Source organism: Arachis hypogaea, chromosome 16 (assembly GCF_003086295.3).
Source record: "Arachis hypogaea cultivar Tifrunner chromosome 16, arahy.Tifrunner.gnm2.J5K5, whole genome shotgun sequence".
Taxonomy (NCBI): domain Eukaryota; kingdom Viridiplantae; phylum Streptophyta; class Magnoliopsida; order Fabales; family Fabaceae; genus Arachis; species Arachis hypogaea.
This window is the reverse complement of record NC_092051.1, coordinates 4402315-4426546: the sequence shown is the minus strand read 5'-3', so window position 1 is coordinate 4426546 and position 24232 is coordinate 4402315. Positions and strand designations below refer to the sequence as shown.

General features: G+C 39.8%; 3 protein-coding genes and 1 non-coding gene across 4 annotated transcripts; 2 read left to right on the top strand and 2 right to left on the bottom strand.

Annotated features, from left to right (window-relative positions):
- Positions 1–455: 455 nt before the first annotated feature.
- On the top strand, positions 456–1373 carry LOC112754640 (uncharacterized). The gene has a single exon (XM_025802338.1). The coding sequence runs from the start codon at positions 456–458 to the stop codon at positions 1371–1373; it is 918 nt and encodes a 305-aa protein (XP_025658123.1).
- Positions 1374–1686: 313 nt separating this feature from the next.
- LOC112754639 (uncharacterized) lies at positions 1687–2691 on the top strand. The gene has a single exon (XM_025802337.1). The coding sequence runs from the start codon at positions 1687–1689 to the stop codon at positions 2689–2691; it is 1005 nt and encodes a 334-aa protein (XP_025658122.1).
- Positions 2692–9383: 6692 nt separating this feature from the next.
- LOC112761808 (small nucleolar RNA R71) lies at positions 9384–9491 on the bottom strand. Its single transcript, XR_003182184.1, has one exon. It is a non-coding gene; the product is annotated as a small nucleolar RNA R71 (small nucleolar RNA).
- A 10701-nt stretch (positions 9492–20192) lies between these two features.
- Positions 20193–21386, bottom strand: LOC140179819 (shewanella-like protein phosphatase 1). Its single transcript, XM_072219585.1, has 3 exons — positions 20995–21386; positions 20705–20818; positions 20193–20351 (listed from the first exon to the last, which is right to left on the bottom strand). The coding sequence occupies exons 1-3, from the start codon at positions 21127–21129 to the stop codon at positions 20193–20195; spliced, it is 408 nt and encodes a 135-aa protein (XP_072075686.1). The 5' UTR covers positions 21130–21386.
- Between the last annotated feature and the right edge of the window lie 2846 nt (positions 21387–24232).

The following is a 24232-nucleotide window of genomic DNA, read 5'->3' as shown; positions in this document are numbered from 1 at the left end:
CCATGTGCGCGCGCGCATCGACTAGCAAATTCTCAACCCGCACGGGCGCGGCATGTACGCGTGCGCGTCTATAGGTGAAACCACTTTTGTGCGTGTGTGCCTGGTGTACGTGCGCGTCCTTTGGTGCATTCCCAATTTTTGTTTCTTCATGCATTCTCCCTTTTTGTATGCTTTTCTCCTCATTTCTTCCATCCAATACTTGCCTTATGAACCTGAAATCACTCATCAAACACATCAAGGCATCGAATGAAATTAAAGTGAATTAAAATCACCAATTTAGAGCCTAAAAAGCATGTTTTTACACTTAAGCAAAATTCAAGGGAGAATTATAAAACCATGCTATTTCAATGAATAAATGTGAGAAAAGGTGACAAAATCCCCCCAAAATAAGCACAAGATAAATCACGAAATCGGGGTTTATCAACCCCCAGGATCACATTAAAAAATTCCAGTCCATGACATTTTTTAACGGCCCTAACAATGAGCCTGTGCTTTGCAGGGCTTTCCCTACTTACCTCGACAGTGCTGCATTACTTTGGTTTTCAAAATTACCTGCAGGGTCAATCTCTTCATTCGAAGAACTAGCAAAGTCCTTCATCGACTACTTCGTAGCAGCACGGATATACGTGCACGGATCAGATTATCTCAGAACCATCTGCCAAGGTCCACATGAAAGCTTAAAAGATTACATGACCAGATTTGCAGAAGCCACCATGGAGATACCAGATCTGGACCCTGCTTTTCACCTACACGCCCTTAAGGCCAGCCTTAAATCCGGAAAGTTCAGGGAAACGATCGTGGTAACTAAGCTGAAGACGTTAGAGGAGTTTCGGGAAAGGGCGGCCGGACAGATGGAGATTGAAGAGCTCCGTGAAGCCGAAAGAACAGAAAGAATAAAAGCCAGACGAGAGGAAAGTAGAACAATAAGGTCGGCCGACAACAAAGACTCCAGGAAACCATTCAAGCTCACCCCGAAGTTCGACAACTACACCAGATTCAACACAAAGAGGGAAAAGATAATTAAAGAGATACTCAACTCTAAAATCATAAAACCTCTAGCAAGAGCAAGGAGCTACCAGGATCAGAGATTTGTGGACAAAAGCAAACATTATGCTTTTCATCAAAAATATGGACATACAACCGACGAATGCATGATAGCGAAGGACTTGTTAGAAAGATTAGGTCGGAAAGGCCTCTTGGACAAATACATTGAAGGAAGAAAGCATAAGGAAAACAGCCGGTACCGAGAAGAGCATCAACAAACCTCGGGGAGCAAGGAAGGCAATAAATGGCCGAACAATACCCCACCAAAGGGGGTCATGAATTGCATATCCGGAGGATTCGCCGGGGGAGGTGAAACAGCCTCGGCATGAAAGCGAAGTTACCGCGCGATGCTAGCAATCAAAGGAACAGTACCACAAAGCGACAATGACACATCTGATCTCAAAATCATTTTCTGTCAGGAAGATGTATCCTCGGCCACTCCAAATTTAGATGACCCAGTGGTAATCTCCATCCAGACAGGTGAACTATTGGTAAGAAAAGTCCTTTTGGACCCAGTAGTAGCGCCGATGTCCTTTTTTACTCTACTTTTCTAAAAATGAAAATATCTAAAAAACTAATGCAACCCTCATCCGGAGAATTGGTCGGATTCTCTGGAAAAAGAGTTCCGATTAAGGGTTACATATGGCTAAAAACGATGATGGGAGAACCCCGTGGTCACGAACCGTCGACATACAATATCTTATAGTTGATTGCCCCAGTCCTTACAATATTATTCTCGGAAGACCTGCTCTAAACATGTTCAGGGCAGTAGTATCCACTTTTCATCTATGTGTTAAATTTCAGGCAGAAGATGGCAAGATAGCGACACTCTACTCAGACCGCCAACAAGCTCGGCAATGCTACAATGCAAGTCTAAAGAAGTCGGCTGCAGGACAAGAATTCCAACAAGAAGTCAAAGCAATTCACAGCACAAACGAGGTACTGTTCCTAGCAGAGCTTGACCCTCGAGGGGACACCCAAGAAAGGCCCCAACCAGCAGACGAGCTCCAGAAAGTCCCATTGACGTCAAAACCTGAGCAAGTCACATATATTGGCCAAGCACTCCAAGAACAAGAAAGATCAGAGCTCATAAAAGTGTTACAAGCCAACGCCGACCTATTCGCCTGGACCCCGGCGGATATGCCAGGTATAGACCCAAACGTCATTTGTCACAAGCTCACCACTGACAGGACGATCCGACCTATAACTCAAAACAAAAGGAATCTCAGAGCAGAAAAGTCAAAGGCGGCCCTAGAGGAAACCAGGAAACTCCTCAGTGCCAACTGCATCAAAGAGATCCGCTTCACCACATGGCTGTTAAATGTGGTAATGGTAAGGAAAAATTCAGGTACATGGCGCATGTGCGTCGACTTCACAGATCTGAACAAAGCATGCCCTAAAGATGCATACCCTTTACCGTGCATTGACAAACTCGTAGACAGTGCATCTGGTTTCAAAAGCTTAAGCTTCATGGATGCATATTCTGGCTACAACCAGATCCTCATTCATCCAGAAGACCAAAGCAAGACAGCATTTATAACTGAACATGGAAATTTTTGTTATAGAGTGATTCTATTTGGTCTAAAGAATGCAGGTGCGACATACCAACGACTCATGGACAAGGTTTTTCGTCATCAGATAGGTTGAAATATGGAAATCTACGTGGATGATATGGTCGCCAAGACCACCCAAGAAAGATCACACTGCGAGGACCTTAGGGAGGTATTCGAACAGATCCAAGCATACAAAATGAGATTAAACCCGGAAAAATGTGCCTCTGGGGTACAAGGAGGCAAGTTCCTCGGATTTATGCTAACCTCACGAGGAATCGAAGCAAATCCCAAAAAATGTGATGCAATACTTGACATGGCGAGCCCTAAAACGATGAAAGAGGTACAACAATTAGCAGGAAGAGTAGCTGCTCTATCACAATTCTTGCCAGCAGTATCAAGTCGATCATACCACTTCTTCAAGACGATATCAAAGAATAAGAAATTTGAGTGGACAAAAGAATGTGAGACAGCATTCGCCGAGCTCAAAGCCATCTTATCATCACCACCGGTGTTACAAAGACTAGAAGTCGGTAAACCTTTATACTTGTATTTATCCGTTTCCAATTATTCTATAAGCTCGGCTCTTGTCATTGAGACAGGAAAATGCAAAAGCCAGTATACTTCGTCAGCAGAGTCATGTAACCAACAGAACAAAGGTACCCGAGAATAGAACAGCTGGCCTTAACACTAGTAATAACAGTAAGAAGACTCAGGCACTATTTTTAGAGCCACACAATAATTGTAAGAACGAACCAACCGTTAAGGAAAATACTGACAAAACCTGAACTGGCTAGACGATTGACCAAGTGGTCCATCGAGCTCTCTGAGTTTGATATTCAGTTCCAACCAAGGACAGCTCTGAAGGCACAGATCCTCACAGACTTCGTTTTTGAGCTCACACCTGACAAGCACCACCACAACAAGGTCTGGGAGTTACACGTCGACGGGGCATCAAGCCGAGAAGGAAGTGGGGCCAGGGTAATCCTGAAAGAAGGAGACACGGTTATAGCCGAACACTCACTCCAATTCCACTTCTCGGCAAGCAACAATCAGGCAGAGTATGAGGCACTCATAGCAGGACTCAAGCTCGCCCTCAACCTCCAAGCACATAACCTAACAGTACATTGCGATTCCCTCTTGGTGGTTCAACAAATCCGAAGAGAATTTCAGGTAAAGGATCCCTTGCTAGAGCGGTATTGGCTCATAGCAAAGGATCTCATTTCAAAATTCAGTTCATTCATCATATTGCATGTGCATAGAGAAAATAACGTTAGGGCAGATATATTGTCTAAGCTCGCCGCCACTAGGGCGGATACACAAACATCGATATTATCACAACTTACACTTAAAAAGCCTAGCATTGCACTATTAGCAATAACAAGCATTAACCACCTCCACGACTGGAGAACACCTTTCCTTGAGTAATTAATTTAGGTATCATACCCAGAGACGAGCCTAACCCACAACATTTCAGATGAAAAGCAAGTCTCTACACAAACATAGGACGAAAACTATACAAGCGCGGTTTCTCACAACCACTGCTAAAATGCCTAAATAAAGATGAAGCAAAAGAAGTAATGGACGAAATTCATGAGGGCATATGTGGAAACCACATCGGCGGACGAGCTCTTGCCGCAAAGATCATCTGAACAGGATACTACTAGCCGACCATAAAGAGGGATTGCATAAAAAAGGTCAAGACATGTGACAACTGTCAGAAGTATGCCACCATATCTATGAAACCAACCAAGGTATTGTACAGCATAGAGGTAAGCTGGCCCTTCAGCAGATGGGGGCTCGATATCCTCGGCCCATTTCCAGTAGCGCCAGGCCAGGTAAAATTTCTTTTGGTATCAGTAGACTATTTCTCAAAATGAATAGAAGCACAACCATTAGCGAGAATAACTGCCGAAAAGGTACGATCTTTCATATGGAAAAACATCATCTGCCGATTTGGAATACCAAAAGAAATAATAACAGACAACAGAAGACAATTTACAGATAACAAAGTCGCATTATTTCTTAAAAATTTTAACATACAGCATCATTTTAGCTTGGTCGAACACCCACAGACCAATGGGCAGGCCGAAGCTGCTAACAAGGTTATATTGCAGGCAATAAAGAAAAAAGTCAATAACGCGAAAGGAGAATGGGCGGAGTTAATTCCAGAAATACTTTGGAGTTACAACACAACAATACAATCCACCACGGGCGAGACACCCTTCAAACTAGTCTATGGGTCAGAAGCACTAATCCCTATTGAGGTCGGCATTCCTACGCTATATGATGAACAACACAATACAAACATAAGAAATACCGAGCTTGATCTAAGCGAAGAAGACAGGGAAATTGCAGCAATCAAGCAGAAAGCTAAAAACCAGTTGGCTGAAAGAAAGCACAACGCTAGAGTAGTGCCGAAGATATTCGGTGAAGGAGACCTAGTCCTCAGAAAAACAGAGGAAGCAAGGCGACCTCCTTCACACAGAAAGCTCTCCGCCAACTGGGAAGGACCATTTCAGGTGGCAAAAGTACTCGGCCTGGGGGCTTATCAGCTCCAAACACTACACGGCGAACCAGTATTAGGAAGCTGGAATGTATCTTCTTTGAAAAATCTACAGATCATAATTTGTACAAATCCGCGAATGAAGGTACTCTTTTTCCCCCTTTAGAGGTTTTTTCCCATATATATCAGGGTTTTACCTAAGGAGGGTTTTAATGAGGCCGGACGCACAAAAAGTGATATCATCCAACACAAACAATAAGTTATAAACACCGATCTACTTCTATTTTCTTAATGCTACTTAAAGAGCATCTATCCAAACAGGTCATGCTTGTATACATATCAAAATATTCAAAGTCAAGGCCAATCACAAATCTAGCCAAAACAAACCAAGTATCATCAAAAAGTCTAACAAAACAAGCCAAATACATACAAAATAAATAACAAAAGTTAAGAAGAGGGGGCGTTCTCATCATGGTCTTCCACAGTCCCATCTACCACAAGCTTCCCATCAATAACCACCTTTGTCACGTCCAGCCGAGCATAATCAAACTCAGGAACCAAAACAGCAATGATGAGCGGATAATTTATACGCTTTTTGCCATTGTTTTTAATATGTTTTTAGTATATTTTAGTTAGTTTTTATTATATTTTTATTAGTTTTTAAATAAAAATCACATTTCTGGACTTTACTATGAGTTTGTGTGTTTTTCTGTGATTTCAGGTATTTTCTGGCTGGAATTGAGGGACCTGAGCAAAAATCTCATTCAGAGGCTGAAAAAGGACTGCAGATGCTGTTGGATTCTGACCTCCCTGCACTCAAAGTGGATTTTTTGGAGCTACAGAAGCCCAATTGGCGCGCTCTCAATTGCGTTGGAAAGTAGACATCCTGGGCTTTCCAGAAATATCTAATAGTCCATACTTTGCCCAAGATTTGATGGCCCAAACCGGCATTGCAAGTCAGCATAGAAATTCTGGCGTCAAAACGCAATAACTGGCATAAAAGCTGGAGTTAAACACCCAAACTGGCACAAAAGCTGGCGTTTAACTCCAAGAAAAGTCTCTACACATGAAAGCTTCAATGCTCAGCCCAAGCACACACCAAGTGGGCCCGGAAGTAGATTTCTGCATCATTTACTCATTCTTGTAAACCCTAGGCTACTAGTTCTCTATAAATAGGACCTTTTGCTGTTGTATTTTCATCTTGGTTCTTCTGGTTCCCTCTCTGGGGCCGAAGCCAATGATCACCATTATCACTTTTGTATTTTCAACGGTGGAGTTTCTACACACCATAGATTAAGGTGTGGAGCTCTGCTGTTCCTCATGAATTAATGCAAAGTACTATTGTTTTTCTATTCAACTCAAGCCTATTTCTTCTCTAAGATATTCATTCGCACACAAGAATATGATGAATTTGATGATTATGTGATGCTCATCACCATTCTCACCTATAAACGCGTGCCTGACAACCACTTCCGTTCTACATGCAAACAAGCTTGAATGTGTATCTCTTAGCCTCCTGATCTACGATCAGATTCTTCGTGGTATAGGCTAGAATTATTGGCGGTCATTCTTGAAATCCGGAAAGTCTAAACCTTGTCTGTGGTATTTCGAGTAGGATCTGGGAAGGGATGACTGTGACGAGCTTCAAACTCACGAGTGTTGGGCGTGTGACAGACGCAAAAGGATCAATGGATCTTATTCCAACATGATCGAGAACCGACAGATGATTAGCCGAGCGGTGACAGCGCATTTGGAACATTTTCACTGAGAGGACGGGAAGTAGCCATTGAAAACGGTGATGCCCAACATAAAGCTTGCCATGGAAAGGAGTATGAATGATTGGAATAAGGCAATAGGAAAGCAGAGGTTCAGAGGGAACAAAGCATCTCCATACGCTTATCTGAAATTCCTACCAATGAATTACATAAGTATCTCTATCCTATTTTATGTTTATCTTTTAATTATCAATCCTCCATAACCATTTGAATCTGCCTGACTGAGATTTACAAGATGACCATAGCTTGCTTCAAGCCGACAGTCTCCGTGGGATCGACCCTTACTCACGTAAGGTTTATTACTTGGACGACCCAGTGCACTTGCTGGTTAGTTGTGCGGAGTTGTGATAAAGAGTTGAGATTACAATTGTGCGTACCAAGTTGTTGGTGCCATTGATGATCACAATTTCGTGCACCAAGTTTTTGGCGCCATTGCCGGGGATTGTTCGAGTTTGGACAACTGACGGTTCATCTTGTTGCTTAGATTAGGTAATTTTATTTTATTTTGTTCTTCACAATTTTTAAGAATAAATTCTAGAGTTTCAGATGATAATTTTATCATCACAAGAGCTAGTTGATTCCTATCAATTTGGCTGTTGTATGTCTGCTGAAGCTTTAGACTAACATTGCAAGATTCCTGGAATTCTTATTAAAAATCTTGAAATCCTATTTTTCTTTTTCCAAAATAATTTTCGAAAAACTACAAAATTTTTTTTAATAAAATCATAAAAAAAATATAATGTTTGTCTCTTGTTTGAGTCAAGTGTCAATTTTTAAGTTTGGTGTCAATTGCATGTCTTTATTCTTCTTGCATTTTTCGAATATGTGCATTATGTTCTTCATTGATCTTCAAGCTGTTCTTGATGATTTCCTTGCTCTGATCTTTAAATTCTCTTGTTTTGTGTGTTTTGTTGTTTTTCATATGCATTTTCAATTTTCAATTTTTTTTAAATTCTCTTGTTTTGTGTTTTGTTTGTTTAATCTTAGTTTCCATGATTAGTAGCATTTTGATTGTTTCTCATCATTAAAAATTCAAAAAAAATTTCAAAATTGTGTCTTGTCAAGTCAATAATACAGAGAATTGAAGATTCAGAATATGCAGCAGAGGAATTACACAAAAAAAGCTGGGTGTTCAAAAACGCCCAGTGAAGAAGGAAAACTGGCGTTTAAACGCCAGCCAGGGTACCTGGCTGGGCGTTAAACGCCCAAAAAAGTAGCATTTTGGGCGTTAAATGCCAGAATGATTGCCATTCTGGGCGTTTAACGCCAGGAGGACACTAGAGGGAAGATTTTGTTTTTAATTCAAATCTTTTTCAAATTTTCATAATTTTTCAAAATCAAATCTTTTTCAAATCATATCTTTTCAGTCATATCTTTTCAAAATCAATTTCTTTTTTTTTATTTATTACTATTTTCGAAAATCCTTGCTACAATTAGTGATTTAATTCAAAATTTTCAAGTTATTACTTGCCTATTAAGAAAGGATCAAAAGTTTTAATTTTAAAATCATATCTTCTAATTTCTTGTTAGTCAAGTAATCAACTTTAATTTTAAAACTTTCCTTTTTCTATTTTGATTCTCAATCATATCTTTTCAATCACTTCTTTTTCAAAATTAAGTTTCAATCATATATTTTTTATTTCTAATTTCAAAATCTTTTTCAAAAATCACTTAATTTTTTTCCCAATCTTAGTTTTCGAAAATCATCAATCAAATTTTCAAAAATTCTTTTAATGATTTCAAAATCCTTTACTTTAATTTCGAAAATTCTTCCCCTTTTCTCAATTCCTTCTATTTAAAGGACTAACACTCCTCCTCAATGTACAATTCGAACTCTATCCCTCTTGATAAGTTCGAATTCTTTCTCTCTACCTTCTCCTTCTATTATTCTTTTCCTCTGACACCTCAAGAAATCTCTATACTGTGACATAGAGGATTCCATATTTTCTTCTTCTCTCTTTTCATATGAGCAGGAGTAAGGACAAAGACATTCTTGTTGAGGCTGATCCTGAACCTGAAAGGACCTTGAAGAGAAAGCTAAGAGAAGCCAAAGTACAACTCTCTGTAGAGGACCTAACAGAAATTTTCAAACAAGAAGAAGCCATGGCAGCCGAAAACAACAACAATGCCAACAATGTGAGGAAGGTGCTTGGTGACTTTACTGTACCTACTCCTGACTTCTATGGGAGAAGCATCTCAATTCCTGCCATTGGAGCAAACAACTTTGAGCTTAAGCCTCAATTAGTTTCTCTGATGCAACAAAATTGCAAGTTTCATGGACTTCCATTGGAAGATCCTCATCAGTTTTTAGCTGAATTCTTGCAAATCTGTGACATTGTCAAGACGAATGGGGTTAACCCTGAGGTCTACAAGCTTATGCTCTTCCCCTTTGCTGTAAGAGACAGAGCTAAGATATCGTTGGATTCACAACCTAAAGAAAGCCTGAACTCTTGGGAAAAGCTAGTCAATGCCTTCTTGGCAAAGTTCTTTCCACCTCAAAAATTGAGCAAGCTTAGAGTGGAAGTCCAAACTTTCAGACAGAAGGAAGGTGAATCCCTCTATGAAGCTTGGGAAAGATACAAGCAACTGATCAGAAGGTGTCCTTCTGACATGCTTTCAGAATGGAGCATCATATGTATCTTCTATGATGGTCTATCTAAACTGTCTAAGATGTCATTGGACAGCTCTGCTGGAGGATCTCTTCATCTAAAGAAGACGGCTGCAGAAGCTCAGGAACTAATTGAAATGGTTGCAAATAACCAATTCATGTACACTTCTGAAAGAAATCCTGTGAATAATGGGACAAGTCAGAAGAAAGGAGTTCTTGAAATTGATACTCTGAATGCCATATTGGCTCAGAACAAAATATTGACTCAGCAAGTCAATATGATTTCTCAGAGTCTGTCTGGCATGCAAGCAGCAACAGGCAGTACCAAAGAAGCTTCATCTAAAGAAAAAGCTTATGATCCTGAGAATCCAGCAATGGAAGAGGTGAATTACATGGGAGAACCCTATGGAAACACCTACAATCCTTCATGGAGAAATCATCCAAACCTCTCATGGAAGGACCAACAGAGGCCTCAACAAGGCTTCAACAACAATAATGGTGGAAGAAATAGGTTTAGCAATAGCAAGCCTTTTCCATCATCTTCTCAGCAACAGACAGAGAACTCTAAGCAAAGCCACTCTGACTTAGCAACTGTAGTATCTGATCTAATTAAAACCACTCAAAGTTTCATGACTAAAACAAGGTCCTCCATTAGAAATTTAGAGGCACAAGTGGGTCAATTGAGTAAGAAAGTTACTGAACTCCCTCCTAGTACTCTTCCAAGCAATACAGAAGAGAATCCAAAAGGAGAGTGCAAGGCCATCAACATAACCCACACGGACGAACATGGAGAGGAGGAAGAGGCAGTGATTTCCACTGAGGAAGACCTCAATGGACGTCCACTAGCCTCCAAGGAATTCCCTAATGAGGAACCATGGGAATCTGAGGCTCACACTGAGACCATAGAGATTTCATTGAATCTACTTCTACCATTCATGAGCTCTGATGAGTATTCTTCCTCTGAAGAGGATGAAGATATTACTGAAGAGCAAGTTGCTAAGTACCTTGGAGCAATCATGAAGCTAAATGCCAAGTTATTTGGTAATGAGACTTGGGAGGATGAACCCCCTTGCTCACCAAAGAACTGGATGACTTGACTAGGCAAAGATTACCTCTGAAGAGACAAGATCCTGGAAAGTTCTCAATACCTTGTACCATAGGCACCATGACCTTTGAAAAGGCTCTGTGTGACCTAGGGTCAAGCATAAACCTCATGCCTCTCTCTGTAATGGAGAAACTAGGAATTTTTGAGGTGCAAGCTGCAAGAATCTCATTAGAGATGGCAGACAATTCAAGGAAACAAGCTTATGGACTTGTAGAGGATGTCTTGGTAAAGGTTAAAGACCATTACATCCCTGTTAATTTCATAATCTTAGAGACTGGGAAGTATGTGGATGAAGCCATCATCCTTGGTAGACCCTTCCTAGCCACGGCAAAAGCTGTGATTGATGTTGATAGAGGAGAATTAGTCCTTCAAGTGAATGAGGACTCCCTTGTGTTTAAAGCTCAAGGATCTCCCTCTGTAATCATGGAGAAGAAGCATGAAAAGCTTCTCTCAATGCAGAGTCATACAAAACCCCCACATTCAAACTCTAAGTTTGGTGTTGGGAGGCCACAACCAAACTCTAAGTTTGGTGTTGAGAGGCCATCATCATGCTCTGAGTATCTGTAAGGCTCCATGAGAGCCCACCGTCAAGCTACTGACATTAAAGAAACGCTTGTTGGGAGGCAACCCAATTTTACGTATTGGTGCACGAAATTGTGATGTCCAGGCTCGAACAATCCCTGGTAATGGCTCCAAAGCTTGGTGCTTTGATCTTAATTCATAATTGTCACAACTTCGATACAACTAACCAGCAAGTGCACTGGGTCGTCCAAGTAATACCTTACATGAGTAAGGGTCGAATCCCACGGAGATTGTTGGTATGAAGCAAGCTATGGTCACCTTGTAAATCTCAGTCAGGCAGATATAAAGTGATAATGGTGTTTTCGAATAATATATAATAGAATAGGGATAGAGGTACTTATGTAAATCATTGGTGAGAGTTTCAGATAAGCGAATAGAGATGCTTTTCGTTCCTCTGAAGCTCTGCTTTTCTGCTATCTTCATCCAATCTGTCTTACTCCTTTCCATGGCTGGCTGTATGCAAGGGCATCACCGTTGTCAGTGGCTACATCCCCTCCTCTCAGTGAATAATATGCTCACGCACCCTGTCACGGCACGGCTATTCATCTGTCGGTTCCCGATCATGCTGGAATAGGATTCACCCTCCTTTTGCGTCTGTCACCAACGCCCAGCACTCGCGAGTTTGAAGCTCGTCACAGTCATTCAATCATTGAATCCTACTCAGAATACCACAGACAAGGTTTAGACCTTTCGGATTCTCTTGAATGCCGCCATCATTCTAGCTTACGCCACGAAGATTCTGGTTAGGAGATCTAAGAGATATTCATTCTAGCTTAATTCATGTAGAACAGAAGTGTTTGTCAGGCACGCGTTCATAAGGGAGAAGGATGATGAGCGTCACACATAATCATCACCTTCATCACGTTCTTGGGTGCGAATGGATATCTTAGAAGCGAAATAAGAAGAATTGAATAGAAAACAGTAGTACTTTGCATTAATCTTTGAGGAACAGCAGAGCTCCACACCTTAATCTATGGAGTGTAGAAACTCTACCGTTAAAAATACATAAGTGAAGGTCCAGGCATGGCCGAGATGGCCAGCCCCCAAAACGTGATCAAAGGATCATAAGGTAATCCAAAGATACCTAATACAATAGTAAGAGGTCCTATTTATAATAAACTAGCTACTAGGGTTTACATGAGTAAGTATTTGATGTATAAATCCACTTCCGGGGCCCACTTGGTGTGTGTTTGGGCTGAGCTTAAGTGTTGCACGTGCAGAGGCCATTTGTGGAGTTGAACGCCAGTTTTTGTGCCAGTTTGGGCGTTCAACTCTGGTTTTGGATCCTTTTCTGGCGCTGGACGCCAGATTTGGGTAGAAAGCTGGCGTTGAACGCCAGTTTACGTCGTCTATTCTTGGCCAAAGTATGGACTATTATATATTGCTGGAAAGCCCTGGATGTCTACTTTCCAACGCAATTGAAAGCGCGCCATTTCGAGTTCTGTAGCTCCAGAAAATCAACTTTGAGTGCAGGGAGGTCAGAATCCAACAGCATCAGCAGTCCTTTTTCAACCTCTGAATCTGATTTTTGCTCAAGTCCCTCAATTTCAGCCAGAAAATACCTGAAATTACAGAAAAACACACAAACTCATAGTAAAGTCCAGAAATGTGAATTTAACACAAAATCTATTAAAAACATCCCTAAAAGTAACTAGATCCTACTAAAAACATACTAAAAACAATGTCAAAAAGCGTATAAATTATCCGCTCATCACGTATCTATGTTAAATTTTTATTTTCCATTGTTATTTTATGTTTTCTGTAGGTTGATGATCATGTGAAGTCACAAAAATAATTGAAAAAGCAAAAACAAACAGAGATTCAGAGGGAACAAAGCATCTCCATATGCTTATCTGAAATTCAGAGGGAACAAAGCAATAGGAAAGCAGAGATTCAGAGGGAACAAAGCATCTCCATATGCTTATCTGAAATTCCTACCAATGAATTACATAAGTATCTCTATCCTATTTTATGTTTATCTTTTTAATTATCAATCCTTCATAACCATTTGAATATGCCTGACTGAGATTTACAAGATGACCATAGCTTGCTTCAAGCCGACAGTCTCCGTGGGATCGATCCTTACTCACGTAAGGTTTATTACTTGGACGACCCAGTGCACTTGCTGGTTAGTTGTGCGGAGTTGTGATAAAGAGTTGAGATTACAATTGTGCGTACCAAGTTGTTGGCGCCATTGATGATCACAATTTCGTGCACCAAGCAACCTGACTAACAGCTCGGTCAAAACTGGAGGAGAACATCTCCATCCCCAATTCCTCTAGTTCATGGACCCTAGAAGTTAGCTAACCCTTAGCCAGGTTACTATCTTTTATATCAGCTTGAAGAAGCCGAATTTGATCCATGAGACGAGTAACCTCGTCCTCAGACGACTTCATCCTCGCCGTTACATCCATAATCACATCATCTTTTTCTTTCAAAGACTTCTCCATTACAGCATCATTGTCCTTCAGCAACCTCTCCAGCTCAGCAACTCTCCCCATGGTAGTCTGCTGCTCAGACCCAATCAATTCAGTGGTGCGACCAATGTACATGAGACGCGACGCAACAATCTACAAATGGCAACAAAAACAACAAATACAGAAGGAAAAGAACACCACTCAAATACATAAACGAACCAACCTGGATGAACTTCCCCATACCCTCCATACCGATGCGGCGTGTCATGAGCATATCACCAGGGTATTGGGAAACCCTGTCTGAGAGCTCGGCAATGAAAAACTGCTCACTCCACAGAGAATGAAAGCTCGAACCAGCAATAAAACCATGAAGTCTCTTCTGCCGATCAAAAACAGACTTGCTACCCTCAACCGCTTCTTTGTCACACTCAGATATAACTTCTAATGACTTATCACCATCGTCTCTTTGTCGCAGTTGATTGAGCAGCATCCCCACCACCCTCCTTTGGCATCCCAAAACCACCAGCATCCTTTTCCTTTTTCTTCTTCAAAAAGGATTGAAATTGAGAGGGGTCAAGAAGAAGAACTCGTTCACCTGCACAGAGCGACAACAATCAGAATAAACAAAGCATGTGAGGAATAAACACAACATAGCCAAACGTTACCTATATATGATTTTAAACCCTCCATATCCCCTGAATCGTAATAACGAAGCAAATCAAGAATAGACAAGCACACCCCATCAGCAAAACTCTCCACCAAAAAATCTATCAACCACTCCTCTTCCTCACTCCATTCGATAGCCTCAAGAATCTGGCACGGTTCCGAGCACCAGTACAGCGGAAACCTCTCTATCAACTCGTCGTCCAAATAGAAAGGATACTCGGCCTCCACTGACCGCACTTTCACAAATAACGACTTACAATTTTTGAAAGAGGATTTATAGAGCAGAAAGAGGGAACCTCCAGGAAAACTACTAAAACATACCCACAACCCCTTTCGAACCCCTTTGGACTGAAATAAAGAAAAAAATACAGCAAGTGAACAAGGAACAGAGAGAAAGCTCATTAAGCATTGGAAAGCGCGTAGAAACACTCACGAATTAGGATGTAACTGTGAAGACGCGCAATTCAGCTGAGTCAAAACATCACACTTAAACGAGGAAAACGGAAACCTAACACGAAGCTCAGTAAGACAAGGTGCGTAAAAATAGAAGTACTGCCAATCCCCCCTTCTCTCACAAACCCTATCCTCACCAGAACAGGGGAGAAACTCAACGACCACACCTGAACTTTCTTTCACAACATTCAAACCCCGAAGTTCGCGTATCGAATCAATACCGACAAACGTTGAGGAACGAGTCTTCACGTCATCATGTACCCAGTAATAAGGATCATCCTTATTTTCTTTAACCACCTTCTCTTTCTTTTTCTCTCTCGCCATTTCAAAAGGAAGAATAGAAGAAAAGAAATGACTAAGGGAAAAAAGACAAACCTTTAGAAGTCATGGTAAAAATCAGCCAGCAACAGGAATTTGAAACAGCAATGTAAGTTCCAAAATGAAGAAATGATATTATTGCAAGCCCACTAACTTAGTGGGTAATTCAACTCATAACCACTAAGGGCGTGAAAAACCAAAACGGCAACAAGGCTCCTTTAACGCGGCACGTATCGCAAGAAAAGAATCAACGGTGGAGTCCTTCAAACTTCTTTCAAATTCTTTTCCAACAAGTCTTCACAACACAAAGAAAGCCCAACAAAAAAAACCCCACACGAAAACAAACACACAAGAAGGCGACTGTTATGAAGCTCGCCTACCATTTTCACATAATGCTAGCCGAGCTTGGGGGCTATGACGTGTACCCCGATATACTTGAAAACAAGATCAGAATCAAAACCGACCTTAAGATCCGGAAATAAGATCAAAGCCACGTAGCTGACAAAACGATTCACAAGTCAAACACTATCCCTGACCGTTATCCACAATAGCAGAACTCACTACCTAAGCCAATAATACCGGAACAAACAAACAGAAGAGAGCACCTCACTCGTCTATAAAACAAAACTAACTAGCCTCGGAGAAAACAGGTCACACAACTCGATCTAGTTTATTATCTTTACTTCTTATAACTCACATACTTACTTGAGCATCAGAGTACTTTTTGTAGGTGCTCCCGCCGTCGTGTTTCAGAGTGCCGAGGTCTTATCGCATCGCTGTCCCTAGACGACGCATAGCTCAGCCTGAGAACCTAGCAACTGTTCGGGAAGCGGCAAACCTCGGTCCATGCAGGACAGAACAATTAGGATCCACGCTGAACTTGGAAATTTCCAAGTTTAGCGTGGGGGAGGCAATGGCATCTTTAGCATGTTCCTTTGTATCCATGCTGAACTTGGCTTTTCCCAAGTTCAGCGTGGAAAAGGCAGCGTGTGCTTCCTTGGGAGTTCTCAAATCCATGCTGAACTTGGCAGAAACCAAGTTCAACGTGGAGGATGCAGAGATTTCTGGCGTCGAAATGTGCACTATTATATATCGTTGGAAAGCCCTAAAAGTTAGATTTCCAATGTTGCTAGAATCGCGTAAATTGGACCTTTGTAGCTCAAGTTATTTTCGTTTGAGTGCAAGGAGGTCAGGATTGACAGCATTATTCGCTTTCTTCCTTTTCTGCTATAAAACTCCATCAAATCCCTCCAAATACTACCTGAAACAAATAGAATTATACACAACTCAAAGTAGCATCCATAGTGGCTAAAAGATATTTAAATTTTGATTAAACTCAACAATTTGAATGCAAATTCACTAGGAAAAGATAGAGAAGATGCTCACGCATAACTAATCTCTAGTACAAAATATATTCTCAATTTAAATCAACAAGAGCAAGTAAAAGATAACACAATCACTGATGCTGGCATTTTTTATGGGGTTTGAGATGGAGATATTTTTAAAATTCTAGCAAAACAAACCAAAAATATTTTCAGCAACAAGAGATTTACTTAAGTCAGTTTTTAAGCAACACAGCAACCACCACCATTCCACCAAAGTTCACTAACTTTGTGATTCAACAAAGTGAACAAACAGCAATTCAAAAAAAGTGCCAGCAACAAACAATAGCAGCTCTAAAAAACACAGCAACTCTAAAACACAGCAACCAACAACAAACAACAACACTAAAAAACTAAATGCAACATCAGCAGCCACCAGATTCAAGTTCAACAATATTTCTAACTAAAGTAATAACCACCAGATTCAATAACAACTCTAAAAAATCAAATACAATAGTAATAACCACAAGATTCAATAACAATACTAACTAAAATATGCTCAGCTTCAGCAACTCTAAAATTCAATTACAAATTTACAACAGTCAACAGCAACACCAGGTTCAGTATTTGATGAGCGGGACTTTTGTGTGGTTTAGAATTTAACAAATAAACTCTAGTTGCAAGTATAGTTTCTAGACCAACAAATGCCCTTTCGTACAAAAGTTTGGTTGTCACAACTAACAAACCCCTAATAAAATTGATAACCAAAGTATTTAAACCTCGGGTCATCTCTCAAGGAATTGCAGGGAGTGTTCTTATTATTGGTTATGAGTTGTGTATTTTGGGGTTTTGGGTTAAGAAACAAGAAAAGTAAATTGCAAGGAAACGAACTAATAATTATAAAAGCTCTTGGCAAGGAATGAGAATTGGAAGTCCTATCCTTATTATCGTCCTCGATAGTGATAAGAATTGTTAGTTGCAACCACTCAGTTAACCCTCTAATTGTGAAGGAAAGTCAAGTGGATGAATTGATTTAATTCCTTAAGTCCTAGTCAACTCCTAAGGAAAGACTAGCTTTAGTGGAATCCAAATCAACTAGCAACTTTCAATTATCAATCAACAAAGGAGTTTGATAACTCAAGTGCCACCAATTACTCAACCAAAGCCAAAAGGAGAAAAACCTAACTTAAAACTCTCCCAAGCATTTTATCAAACACTTGGAAGGTACAACACCAAATAATAGAAAAGCAATAAGAGATAATAACATCCACGCAACCAATTTCAAGCATCAACAACATAGATTAAAGAAAGCAATCATAGATATGAAATACCTCAATTTGCATTAAACAGAAATTCAAATCTAACATGAGAATCCATAAACTAAATTGGGGAAAAATAGAGAAATCAACAAAAAGAATATATAAACCAAAGTACTAGAGTAAATAAGAGTATAAGAGAAACTAAATTAAAGGAACATTGAACCTGAATTTTAGAAGAAATTGAAAGAAGAAATCCTAAATCCTAAAACCTAGAGAGAGGGGAGAGCCTCTCTCTCTAAAACCTATATCTAAAACCTAAAAATTATGTGAATGAATAAGTGTCTAATGAGTGATTCCTTGATCCATTCAGCCCTTGGTCTTTTTAGTCTTTTTCTACCAAAGATGGGCTTCCAAACTGGGCCAGAAGCCCTTCTGAAATCGCTAGGTTTGAATTCCAAAAAGGGTTCTGCCAGGACAACGACGCGTACGCGTACTGGTGCACGGAATTGTGATTCAAACTTTTCACAACTCCGCACAACTAACCAGCAAGTGCACTGGGTCGTCCAAGTAATAAACCTTACGCGAGTAAGGGTCGATCCCACAGAGATTGTTGGCTTGAAGCAAGCTATGGTCATCTTGTAAATCTCAGTCAGACAGATTCAAATAGTTATGAGGATTTAATAATTAAAAGATAGATAAAACATAAAATAAAGATAAAGATACTTATGTAATTCATTGGTGGGAATTTCAGATAAGCGTCTGGAGAGGCTTGTTACTTCTGAATCTCTGCTTTTCTATCGCCTTCATCCAATCATGCGTATTTTCTTCCATGGCAAGCTGTATGTTGGGGGATCACCGTTGTCAATGGCTACCGTCCGTCCTCTCAGTGAAAATGGTCCAACTACGGGTTTCGTAGGGCTAATCATCTGTCGGTTCTCACTCGTGTCGGAATAGAATCCATTGATCCTTCTGCGCACTGTCACTGCGCCCAACAGTCGCGAGTTTGAAGCTCGTCATAGTCATCCCTTCCCAGATCCTACTCGGAATACCACAGACAATGTTTAGACTTTTCGGATCTCAGGATATGGGTTAGGATCATATGGAAGTGCTTAGTTGAAGGGGGCTTGTGAGTATGATGGTTCAAAGCTATGTTGAAGAGGGGGCTAATAGATGTGTTGTGGTGGGTATTGATTGTCACGAAAAGGTCCACCATAACCATTGTCTTGGTATGCATCATGGAATGGTTGTTGCTTGTGGTACATTGGAGGGGGTTGTTGCCAAGAGGGTTGATCAAATCCTTGTGGCTCCTCCCATCTTTGATTGTCCCAATCTTGATGCATGTTCTCATTGTAATCTCCTCTTCCTGCAACATAATTATAACCACACTCGTAGCCAAAGGGGTGAGAATTCATAGTAGAAAAGAAAAACAAAAACTAATAAAAATAAACAACTAAGTCCTAAAACTAACAAAAACTAACAAACGAGCAAAAAGCAAATATTTACAATAACCAAAAATAAGGCACATGTTTGCAATTCCCCGGCAACAGTGCCATTTTGACGAGCAGGACTTTTGCATGGTCTAGAATTTAACAAAGAAACTCTCGTTGCCAGTATAGTTTCTAGACCAACAAATGCCTTTTCGTACAAAAGTTTGGTTGTCACAAGTAACAAACCCCTAATAAAATTGATAACAGAAGTAAACCTCGGGTCATCTCTCAAGGAATTACAGGGAGGTGTTCTTATTATTGGTTATGAGTTGTGTATTTTGGGGTTTTGGGTTAAGAAACAAGAAAAGTAAATTGCAATGAAATGAACTAATAATTATAAAAGCTCTTGGCAAGGAATGAGAATTGAAAGTCCTATCCTTATTATCATCCTCGATAGTGATGAGAATTGTTAGTTGCAACCACTCAGTTAACCCTCTAATTGTGAAGGAAAGTCAAGTGGTTGCACTACAAGAAAACACGTTTTTTGCTACGCTTTTAAAGCGTGGCGAAAAGCTGAAAAAAGTGTAGCGATAGCTTTTCGCCACATTTTTTGAGCTATCGGGACGCTTTTGAAAGGGTCACAACTGCAAGGGTGCCGGTTGCTCTATCGCCACGCTTTTCGTGACCTATCGCCACGCTTTTTTTTTGCCACGCTTTTTAAAGATTGCCACGCTTAAAAACGTGGCCATATGTGGGAAATATGGCTACGCTTTTAAAGCGTGGCCATATGTGAGATATGGCCACGCTTTTGAAGCGTGACGATAGCAAGATACGGCCACGCTTTCAAAAGCGTGGCGATAGCGCGAGATACAGCCACACTTTAAAAGCGTAGCGATAGCCTTATCAAATTAAAAAAAAACATCTGTTTTCTAACTTTACCTTCAACTGCACAATATAAATTTTCAATCATTTTTTATTACCAAATCTATAAATATAGTATGCAATTTTTATAACAAGACAAATCAAATAGTAATTAGTGACATATATAATTTTTGCTATAATTGTTTTATACATTAAAAAAATAATACTCAAATACAAAATAAATCTCGAATTCAAATTCCAAAACTAAAAATTGAAAAAAAATACAGAAATAATACAACTTAAACCCCAAGTCCTTTGCTATTCTTCCTTCCTCTAACCTTCTCAAACTTCCTTCCCTTAGATCGTACATAAGGCTTGATATAGCTGTAAAGAACACCAAGAGCAAGACCCAAGTGTTTCACTGCTTCCCCGAAGTTCTTTGGGCCTCTAAGAAGGACCTACATTCATACAACAATATATAAACCATTTCCTAAAATTAACTTTTAAACACGAGGAGATCAATCTACATTTCTAGTATTTCTATAAAATATGAATCCGTAGAGAAGAAATCCATCAAACCATCTTTTTGCCTATCAAATATATTCTTTTCATATCCACGCATACAATATATTTCTGGTAAAGGGACTTAAATGGAGACGAAGGTTTAACATTTAATAGGTGAAGCTATACTGTTATGAGTAAGAAATTGTCATCTCCTTGACATTCAGTTATTTGAGACAAAAACTTGAGTGGTTCATGAGTTTTACAGTGGCCAAAGTTGTTCACATGGTCAAAGTTAAAAATGGTAAACCTGAAACACAGCTCCACCTTTTGCCTTTGCCTGTTTATCCAATGATCGCAACAAGGACAAGATAGCAATTTCTTCTTCATCTCGATCTAGTATATCTCCAACTTGAATCAACACCTAGAACAAGAAACAAAAATGAACGTCCACAATGTTAAAGTGATAAATCTCAAACCAAAACCTTACAACTACTTTAGAACTTCATATTCTGATTCTATGCACATTGACAAAAGAGACTAGCGAATAAATTATAATTAAAACTAAAAGCTATCAGTTTCTAAAAACAGGACACGTACCGTTTCTCCACCAGTCCATAAGTCTTGACCATTAGAGCTCAATACACCAGCCATTTGAAGTGCATATCTAGCCTGCTTAAGATCTCCATGTAGATCTCCAACTATTAAAGAAAAATTGGTTTCAGTGAGATGCATAACAGATAGAAAAACTTGCAACGAAGTTGAACAATATCTCTAAAGCTAATTAACAAGAAGACACTCATAAGCAGGTTAATAGAATCAATCAATGGAAAACATCCCCATCCACTGAAACTTTCACTTTGACATTGAGAATTTCATGCTAGAGTTCCACCATACAAGGCAATCAAATTAGAAGAACATAATAACAATTATCTTTTGTAGATTGCAGATAAATGAAGAACATAATACTAGGTTAATAACATTGATAATTTTTTTTTCTCTTTGGTGTAGATTGCAGATAAATGAAGAACAGCAAAGGTCCTTGTAGCAGCAGGGAAGAAAGTATTGGGACACAGAATGAGATGACTGAGTAATAATTATAATAGTTAGAAAATTGATCAAAGTAGTTGAATGTTTTTTTCTAATTGGTATTAAAAGTTTCATTGATCAAGTGTTATGTTCAACAGAAGCATGCAAACTGAAATTGGTGCATAATATGTTGAATCAATTTGGATCATAATTTTTCAGGTGCAGAGACATTTGAAGCTTAAAATTGAAGCATAAGGAAAGTACTTTCAATCATAACACATTCAACAAAAATGATATTAAGCTCAATATGTCATATTCTATCAAGCTTAAAAGCTTAATCTGTCATGTTCTATTAAGCTTAAAAGCTATTACTGTCATGTTCTATTAAGCAAACAAAATAAATCAATTCAACTAACACATTCAACACAACACAGCCACAACCAACTCTTGCACTTTTAAAGCATTCATATATTAAAAACTGTAATTTTTAAAATAATTCAATTGTAAAATTTGATTAAGTATAAATTAGCAATTACACAAGAATAGCTTTAACAAATTATCATTCGAACAAAATTCACTTTAACAGATTTTGGAAGCATTTAGCAAAGAGTAATGCCATGAATCAATATGAAACTTGGTAGAACTCAACCAAAATTTCTCAAGATTCAAATATGGCTATTAGACTCCAAAAAAGTAGGATGCTTTTTTTCCTTATCTTAAACTCGGTGGTCTATTAAATCTGAAAAATGCTTTCAGGACAATGAATACATTTTATCTCATATAAATATACCATTAGAAAATTGTAGTAGCCACTAAAAAAATATGCAACTAAAAAATATAAGAAAATCATGAATAAGGTGATTAAACATGACTAGGATATAAGAGCATCTCATCATTGACAAAATTGTTATCCAATTTTCAAAATTAGCATGCAGCAGATTGACTACCATAATTAGAAGGGAGGGAGTTGGCAATGACCGGTGGCGAGGAGGAGGGTTGAGAGATGGAAACAGAGGTGCGATGAGTGAAGGAGAGGGAGACGGCAGCACGATGACTTTGCAACCATAACTAATTAGTTCTAGTATTAGGATCATGTCTATGATATATCAAACAAAAACACTACACATGACATTGAAAAAAAAATCTGAGTCTGAGGAATCATCAACTAAACTAAACATAACATAAAAACAAATAGAAGGTGAAAGAAAAGCACAAACATATGACATGGATAATCATAGAAAAACAAGAGAAATCAGAAAAGAAAAGGAGGGGAAAAAATCAACAAAGAAGCCAACAATCATGAAAGGCAGAGAATCAGAAGCAGAACCTGTTCTTCTGCAATAGTAGAAACTTTTGAGCTGGAAGAGAAACTGTTCTTCTGCAAGAAGCTGCTGCATCAGCATCAGCATCAACATGTTGTTGTTCATTTCCACCCATAGTCAGAAACTTTTCCTGAGAACTCATCTTACTGAACCAGAAAAGAATCAACCCAGAACTTGATTTCCTTGGATTTCCTGAGAACTATAAAAAATTCAACAATAAAACATAAATTCAGACAGCACATAACATTCAATGAAAATTAGTAGACCCATTTTGAACTTGCTGTTAGTAAAATTTCGTAAGATGGTTTCAGTTAAATGATGATCGAAGATTTACTGAAAAAGCACGAAGATTTACTCAACAGCTGCGACGGCGACCACACTGACAGCTCCCTCTCGCGCGTCCCCCTCCTCCGCGACGGCAACGGTTCTCGCGGCTCCTTCATCGGCAACCAGGAAGCACGACGGTGACTGGCGCGACGGGAGCAGCTCCTCTTTCCCCTCCTCGGCGACGGCGAAGAGCGAAGCTCCTCCAGCGGCGGCGACGCGTTTGGTGACGGCTCCTCCTCTCTCATCGTCGCACACACTCTCTTTCTCGGGTTTGACTCGACAGCGGCGGCGGGCTGGTCTTCGACGGAGCTGGCAGCAAGGCGGCGTCTCCTTCCTCGAGGTCTCCTATTCCGCGTGGGTGCGGTGGTGCGTGTGTGTATTGTGTTGTGTGCGCTGGAGAGGGGAAAAGGGGGAGTGGGGCTGCGGTGCTGTTGTTAGGGGAAAGGAGGGGAGTGTGGTGGGTGTTAGGTTAGGGTTTGTGAATTAAAAAGGGGTATGGTTAGAATGCCGGAACAGGGAGCACCGGCGATGTTCTCCGGATTGCTGGGGTCAGGGAGTACCTGGTTCTTTCGAAAAGGGTTTTTAGGGCTTTTCTTTTCAGGGTGAATACAAAGGGTTGGAAGAGTGTTGGGATAGGAGAAAGGTAGAGTTTCATACAGAGTGTGTAACGTAATTAATTAATTATAACTTTTTTGAAAAAAAAAATTTTAAACTTTTTGGCTACGCTTTTAAAGTGTGTCAAAAGAGTTGTAAGAAACGGCCACGCTTTTAAAATGTCACCATAACAAAACTCTATCGCTACGCTTTAAAAGTGTGCCTGTTTCTCTCTATGGCTACGCTTTTTAAGCGTGGCGAAAAAAAGTGTGGCCAAATCTCGAATCAATTGTCACCCTCATAAAAGCATGGCCATAGACCCCTTTCGCCACGCTTTTCAAGCGTAGCAAAAAAAAAGTGGCCAAAATCTCTAATCTATCGCCACCCTCGTAAAAGCGTGGCCATTGACCACTTTTGGCCACGCTTTTAAAGCGTGGCAAGAAAAAAGCGTGGCCATAGGCTTTTTTTCTTGTAGTGTTGAATCGATTTGTTTCCTCAAGTCCTAGTCAACTCCTAAGGAAAGACTAGCTTTAGTGGAATCCAAATCAATTAGCAACTTTCAATTG